Source organism: Martes martes (genome assembly GCF_963455335.1).
Source record: "Martes martes genome assembly, chromosome: 7".
Classification (NCBI taxonomy): domain Eukaryota; kingdom Metazoa; phylum Chordata; class Mammalia; order Carnivora; family Mustelidae; genus Martes; species Martes martes.
Genome location: NC_137894.1, coordinates 57,958,445 through 57,966,326, shown reverse-complemented (window position 1 = coordinate 57,966,326; position 7,882 = coordinate 57,958,445). Strand labels below are relative to the sequence as shown.

The 7,882-nt window shown below is 50.4% G+C and overlaps 1 protein-coding gene across 1 annotated transcript in view; it reads left to right on the top strand.

Moving 5' to 3' along the window:
- The first annotated feature begins 362 nt into the window (after positions 1 to 362).
- The window catches only part of RASGRP1 (RAS guanyl releasing protein 1), an 81,283-nt gene continuing 73,763 nt past the window's right edge, over positions 363 to 7,882 (top strand). Inside the window, exons 1-2 of the mRNA XM_080809223.1 lie at positions 363 to 487; positions 4,922 to 5,106. Of these exons, the coding sequence (XP_080665349.1) occupies positions 453 to 487; positions 4,922 to 5,106 (220 nt within the window). The 5' untranslated portion in view covers positions 363 to 452. The remainder of the gene's footprint in view (positions 488 to 4,921; positions 5,107 to 7,882) is intronic.

Sequence of the window (7,882 nt, the reverse complement as noted above, 5' to 3'; positions counted from 1 at the left end):
CAGAACCGCTCCGCGAAGCCCTAGCCCTCGGGCTCGCGCCTCCCCCGCGGCGCCCCCCGCAGCCTCCCCAGCAGTCCGCTCCCCTTCGGACTTCAGCCTGGGGCCGGGAGCGGCGGGCGGCGCGGTGGGGCGCTCGCGAGTGATGGGGGCGGGTTTCGGAGAGCAGCCGAAGAGCGCCACACGGCTCCTCCGCCGATAGCATCAGCGCGTGTCAGGTGGTTGGTGCGGGCGAGAGTGCGCGCGCGCGGGAGGGCGAGAGGGCGCGCTCCCAGAAACTTTGTGCCTGCGGGTGCGCCTCGGGCGGGCTCTCCGGCTCCGAGCGCGGCAGGTGGGCGGCCGGGGCGGAGGGGCCCCGCGGGCGGCGGCGACGGCGGTGGCGGCGATGCGCCGCGCCCCGCCGAGCCCGTCCCGGCGCGCTAGGTGAGGCGGCCGCGGGAGCGCCGGCCGTGGCCATGGGCACCCTGGGCAAGGCGAGAGAGGCCCCGCGGTGAGTAGGGGTCCGGGCCCTCGGCGGCGCCAGCTTCCTTTTTTGGGGCGGGCGGCCCCCTGAGCCCTCTCGGGGAGTGGGTGGGAAGTGGGAGGACGACGAGGGCGCCTCCTTCTACGGGAAGTTGCTGAGCCGAGGTGCGAGCGGTGGCTGGCCGGGGGCTCGGCTCAAGTTCGAGCGGAGCGGCGCGCGGGGCAAGTGGGGCAGGGAGCTGGGTTGTGCGCGCCGCGAGCTCCGGAGTTGCACTGATCCCCCCCGCCTCCCCCGGCTCCCCGGCGTCCGGCCCCTGGGTCTCTCGCTTGCGGACTTTACGCAAAATCCGCACCTGCTACGGGCGCGGGGCACGGGGCTTGGGCAGCGCCACCTGGCGGCCTCTTCCGGCTCCCAGGGGACCCCGGGCAGGGCCCGGAAAGGCCGGCGGCGGCCCCCCCTAAACACACAGCTTGATGGGTGGAAACTTTATCCCCCTGTCCCCAACTGCTATTCAAGAGAGATGTCTTATGAGGATCTTGAAGATGAAGGAAGGGTGATAGTGCAGAGTCTCTTGGCAGGAGAAAGCGGCCTGGAGGGGACAGGCAACTTGGAGCGTGTCCCCCTAGAGCAGGGAGGGCCTGGCCGCAGCATACAAGTGGTGCTCTGCCCAGCTCCCTCCACGTGGACTCCGGTGTGACTGCGCTATGCCCAGCCCGTACAGACAGGCCCTGGAGCGGCAGGAAGGGTTAACCTGCTGGACTTTATGCAGCCAAAGGCTCTTGGCCCTCTCTGCACTCCCCCTACGGGGGGGGGGGCGGGTAGGGGGCTTGTTGCCCCAAGGGTACAGCAGGGCACCTTCAGCTAGTTTGGGGGAGGGGGATGGGCCTTGGTAAATTACATTGCGTCTGTACTGTAGGGGCTGAGGGAGAGGACAGGACTGGAAAGAATCCTCACCAGAAGCCAATTAAAGCCACCTTCCACTGCAGAGAAAGTTGGGGAAATCTGTGTTCTCTTCCTCCATTTCGTCCCTTCCTCATCTTGGCTAGATTTCATAAAAAGTTCAACCCTAAAGTGTGTGTGCCCTCCAGGGAGGCACCTGTGCCTGGAGAGGATCTGACCTGAACCATTTCGGAGTTTTGACAGCCTCTTGTGGCAAACCCCACTGGTCCTTGGCCGCTCCTGGTCCCAGAAAACACTTTCAAGTTTATCTGCTTCTCTCTCGGCCTTTTTTTTTTTTAATTTACATGGGAACATTTGGCTACAGTCCTTTAAAAATATGCCTTTGGAGATTTAGACTGTTCTTTCTGTGGATTGTTTGATACCCTTAGATATGCCTGTAATGGAACATTTTATGCATCCTTACCTACAGCCATTTCACCAGAAGAGAGAGGGGTTTGCAGGTTTGACAGGAAGCAGCTGGTCAGGAGACTGCCAGCAAAAAGAGCAGAGTTTCCTAGTTTATGGCACAGATAACCCCATTTTCCCAGACCTCTCGGGTTGCAGTTTGGTTTTTAGTAGCCTCTCTTCTCTGTCGTGTCTCGGCCCAGAGCCTCTGAGTCTGTCTGGCCTCAATACTCCTAGACTAGGTCTCTCACTTTCCCTTCCCCCCACCCTGAATACTCCCTTCATGCTCCTTCTTTCTGCTTGAATCTCCCCTGGTCCCTCTTATGTTCTGGTAAATGCATCTACCTCTGAGAATTACCTTGGGAACCAAAGTGGTTTCCCCTCCTGCTGACATTAGGAGACGTGACTAGAATTAGAGCCAGGGGCAGTTTTCAGAGTCCTTGGTGGTGGTCGATACCACCAACCGAGAGACAAAATGGAATTTTCCCTGGATCCGACAGTTGAGAGACCAGAGTTAACACCTGTGAGCCCCAGGGGCAAAAGCCGGATGTGGAGACTCAGCCTCCAGTAGCAGTTGCCTCCTCTTGGGGGGCTGAAGAGAAGTAATGGGGGTGGCCTAAGAGAAAAGGACTCCTCTTGAGAAGGACTCTCATCTTTCCCCGCTTTGCCTTGGGTGGAGGTCTTCATGGTGAACAGGCAGCAGTGAAGGCAGAAGCTAACCATTTCCTTTGGACACTCAGCTCCAGGTTTAGAGAGTCGTCAGTACTTTCAGGAAGGGAAGGGAGCCTGAGTGGGGAGCAAGGCCTGGGGGCACAGGAGGCCTGGCTTCTACCGGCTTCCGCACCAGCAGCCAGTGGCACTGGCTTTCAGAGCCTGGACCTCCCCATATAGAAATGACCATGAAGAGTCTGCCTAGCTCTGGTGTCTGAGGACTGTTCCAGAGGCCTGCAGGAAGAATAAGACCTGAGATTCAGCCTTTAGAGTAGCAGCATTGCTTTTGGAGGATTTTTTTTTGTCTTGAATTTTCCAGCCCTTCTGTGACCGTCTACTTGCAGATTCTTGTGTAGTGAAGGGCTCATGGTTCCAAGCACAGTACATATTTATTAAATAAAACCAGAGAGGCACCAGGTACAAAGCCCAGATGTAGCACGGGTGAGTTGTACAACCTTGGCTATGTCCTTTACTGGCTTTGAGAATCAGTTTCAACTTCATGAAATGGAGATAAGATCTTTCTGGGGTATCAGCTTTGAAAATCATTTAAATCCCCAGTACAATGCTTGCCATATCATAGGTACTCAATTGATTATGTTCATTATTTTCTCTTGTTTTCAGATACTGATCCTGGGGTTATCACAGGGCCTAGATCAAAATCAGTAATGGTCAGACACTTGATCAGATCTGGTAGCACCAACTTGATCTTTCAGAAATCACTTCCTTGGGTTAGTATATTCTCAGAAGCCAGTAGCTGAAGCAATTTCCGTGGCCTCACCCCAGGTCAGAAGCAGAGTCCAGTGGCCACTGCTAGGCAGCATCCTGGAACTAGTTTGAAACAGAGCTCAAAGGGCATGGTCTTCCTTCCACTAGTCTGGCTGTGGACTGAGAATGGCCCAGAGTTTAGTACACAGTCTCTTAGCTGGATTCCCGAAATCCACGTGTGCCCCAGCATTTTATTTTGATCCAAGCGTTTCGGCTCCTTCTGGATGAGATTCAGTCTTCTTGGAGCTGCTCCCCCCACCACTCCACCTGGAACTGGTTCTCTCCTCTAAGAACATCACACTTCTCAGGCTTGACACCCACAGGACACTTAAGATTTATAGGGTTGTCTTTTCATGGACTAGGTCTGGTTCTCCAACTAGATTTTTGAATTAAGGAACTCCTCGTTCACCTTTATATGACAACAGCAACAACTAACATAATGAGTACGTTTTCCAGTTTACAGAGACCCCTCCCAGAGACTCTCCCACTGCGGTCCCCTGCCCCTCTGGCCTATCACAGTGTCTCACTTACAGAATAAGCACTTATTAGTTGATGCCATTATGTGTTTATCAAAATATAGAGTGAGTAGTTGAAGTTATGGATCTGAGGTACATATTTTTTTGTCTCCTATTTATCAGTAAACTATGAAATAACCAAAACCATAGAATTAATTATATGTTCGAAGAAGTTACTACCAACAACACCCATCACTATTAAACTTCAAAAGATTATAGATATGTATCTGCGAGTGTGTCTAAATGGGAGGAAAGTAAAATGCTTAGTTAACTTTCATATATCCTTTTTCAAACAACTTGACATGTACTCATGAGGTCATGACCAAAGATAAAGCTAAGTGAGAGTGGGTGAGGGTACCCTGTTGGACTCCTAAGCCATTTCCAGATCCAGACTTCTCCCTAAAGGGAGTTCTGGAGTAAAGCTCTCTTTAGCTCTGTGGGTTTTTTTTTTTTTTTAATCAGTAAGGACTTAATAGAATATTTAGTGGTAAGAAATGACTCAATGACTGCCTGTATTATCAGCAATGAAAAACAGAACCTTAAAGCCAAGATTTGTAAGAAAGGCAGGATTAGCTTCAAATCTAACCACCACCACCATAATCCTCTGCAAGCGGGTCCTTAGTCTTTGACTTCTCCCCCAAAGGCCAGAGGTATTTCTGGGGGTCCCTGGCCTTTCCGCAGCATCTCTGGTATTTCTAAAGTTGAATTAATTTAGCCGAAGACGAGACTGAATTAAGCAATTCTTCAGAACCAAGTCGGCGGACTCCCCGCTAAAATCAATTATGGCTAGGCACAAAGGATTGTCAAGACGGTCTTGCCTCAGCATCTCCCCTCTGGGAGCTGCAGCCAGCAGGCCAAAGCAGTTGCAGCCCACGATGAAGAGCCCCGGTTGCAGCCCTGAAATCTCACCTCCTTACTCACTGGGGAGTTATCTCTTTAACAGCCAACCAGTCCATTGGGTGCTTTTGCCAAGTGGGAGGGGTATGTCTTCTATCAGCCCAGCTCTCAGGATTAATTGTCTTATCTCGACTCCTTTCCTGTCCTATCTGCCTTCAGTTCTTGGAGCTGCAGGTTTGTCTGTCTCCCGCTGCTCTACTCGCTCTCACTGCCTCCTCTTTTTCCCCAGGAAACCTTCTCATGGCTGCAGAGCTGCCACAAAAGCCAGACTAGAGGCGAAGCCAGCGGGCAGCCCCGTCCCCTCCCATCCCATCCCGGCCCAGATCACCCAGTTCCGAATGATGGTGTCTCTGGGACATTTAGCCAAAGGAGCCAGCCTGGACGAGCTCATCGACAGCTGCATTCAGTCATTCGGTGAGTTGGCTAACTGCCCACATGCATAAAAATCTCTGTATTACTTTGTCCTTCCCTAAAAAGTTGCTTTGTAGAAGAGCAACCTAGATTGTATTTGGGCTTTAAAAATATCCTCTGAGCCTTTGAAATGGTGGAGACCGTGCGCAGTGCTGCTGGCACGTGACTGTGTGGGTGTAATAGGTCGTGATGAGAGGTGTGATTTCAAGTGAGAAAAGTTACTGAGGAGAGTTTGCATTTCCATTTCTCTTAGGATGGAGGTTTTTCTCGTGATGAGAAATCTCATAAAATGCTACTGTGTCTCTGGTGCTGGGACATTTTTCTGCCCTGGTGTTCTTAGGGCGCACAAAGCCTCGGTTCCATGAGCAAACACTGTCAGCAAACAGAAATTTGAAAGCCTTTGGGTCATGGGGACAGTCAAGTTTCATAATTTCCCTTGCAATCGGAGGGTGGTTGTGATGGGCTAGGGAAGGACGGGGTCAAGCCAGGATGGTGTGGCTGCAAGATTCTGGTCAGTAGGTATTGTGACTGGAGGTCAAGGATCTGGGGAAGAAGCAGACAGACCCACACTGACTCTGAATTTGTCTAGAACACTGCATGCCGTCATCACCATCCTCAGCATGAAGGATGCACCACTTCGTGTAGCTCACGAGCAATTATCTGCAAAGATGCCCATTTTTAAAAAAAATTTATAAGCACTGTCTCTTTTGGGATTGTTATTTGTGAAATAGTGACGGGAAAGAACTAAGTATGGGCTCCGCTCCAAAAAAGGTATGCTTGAAATTGATGGGAAATTCATAGATTTCTAGCATCACTGTCCCCTCTCAGTGCCCCCTTTGAGTCTGTCTCTCCCACTGTGAAGGGGACATGGACATGTGGCTCAGCTCCCAAGTGCCTTCCCAGCCCAGGCCCTCATGGAGCCTCCTGGGGGTGCAGGGGAGGTGTGACCAGATCCCAGGCGGCATGACATGGAGAGCACATGTGGGTTAGAATTCAGAGCTAGGGGTTATTGGCTGGACGTGTTGACTGCTTGATCAAACCTTATTTATAGAATTAGGGAAGATACAACATTCTAGGGATACTCTTAGTATACTCTACTACAACATTGAGTAGTTTTGATGATTTCAACCTTGATTTAAAGCACTGCTTCTCAAATGTTCATGCAGAATCACATGGAGGTGTTTTTTTTTTTTTTTTAATAAATTGCTGGGGCCTACCCCCCAAAGTTTCTGCTCTGGTGGGTCTGGGGCGGCACCGAAGAATTTACATTTTTAACAAGTTCCCAGGTGATGCTGGTACAGCTGATCCAAGAACCCACTTTGAGAATCGCTGCTTTATTGTTGTAGAGTTTTCTTTTTTTTAAACTGGGAAAAGAGGGAACATTTTTATTATAACTGGGTTAGTCTTAAGTTTTAATTAAATTTCTATTTATGCTCTAATCTTTTGGTAAGGAATGACTTTGGGAGCAGGGTGAGTGGTTTTCTCTTCTTAAATAGCTTTAGAAAATACACAGGCAAGGCAGGGAGCTAGCAGTCAGGAGACTGGTGGACACATGGCTGTGAGCAGCCTTGTTCATCCTGTACTTTACTTTCAACTCCCCCGTGGAATGAACTGCAAAGTTCCTTACAGGGTCTTGGGAGTCATAGGTCTGTCTCTTGCAGGGCACTGTGAACTGTTTCAGGAATAAGGATTTTTCTTCTTTCTCCATTTCGTTGTTGAGAAAATGGGGACCGGGGACGGAGAAATGGTATTTATCATGCTAACTTTCTTCCTCGTGTGCCAATTTGGCAACTGCTTGCTGAGGTCAAGGCTGTTTTCCTAACCTTCCAATAATCATGACATCAGCCTGAGAAATCCGGGACCAATTCTGAAGTCCTTCCCCTAAAGAATCAAGCTTAATCCACCCCCCACCCCACAACAAATCCTACAAGGGCGAAAGATACATTGTTTTCTGGAATATGTTAAACTGAGAAAATATCTTTACATCCAAAAGCTGTAAAAATCCCATTGAATCCAATAGTCTTTCATCCACACTCAGGAAGCATTGATTAAGCCACCGCCCCCCACCCCTTGCATCTGACATAGGCTGTGCAGTGCATGAGGGGAATTACAGGGACCAGACAGACCCCTGTTCTTTTAATAGAGCTTAGAAGACCTGGGGGATACACTGTTCAGGAAAAATAGATACATGAGGCAAGACAACGATCAGCTAAGGAATGCAGGAAGAATAAATTCTTCATACACAGAGTTTGAGAAAATTCTCTTCATGGGTGAGGACACAGTAGGGAGAACAGCACTGTTCTCACAGCTCCCTGGCCATGGGACTGCAGCGGGAAAGTCTGATCTCAAGGTTTTGCAGACGTACTACACAGTTTCATGCCGCAGAAATTTATATGAAATAAGTGAAAAAGAAAAGCCACAGCTTGTCTGGAGGGAGCGGGAGACGCAGAGTGATTTTTGAGTGCTGGGTTGTCCGGCCCTGTGTAGTGGGGGAGGGGAGCGGATCCTGAACTACAGAGGTGAGCCTAGCTGGGGATGGATGGCTAGCGGCCCTTGACAAAGAACAATCCAGGGCAAAAAGCCTGCTTGTGCTTCTGCAGGGCTCCTCAGAGGTGATCCGAAAATAGTGCAGGGCCGGCCTCGTGTTTCTCTTGAACCTTATCTTACTGGTTATTTTCTCAGGTTTGTACCGAAAAGTTTTGCTGCAGCATAAAGCAAATCTAGCCTAGCTTTTTGTTAATGAGTTTAGATGACTTCTCATTTTAAAACCAGTGAAAAG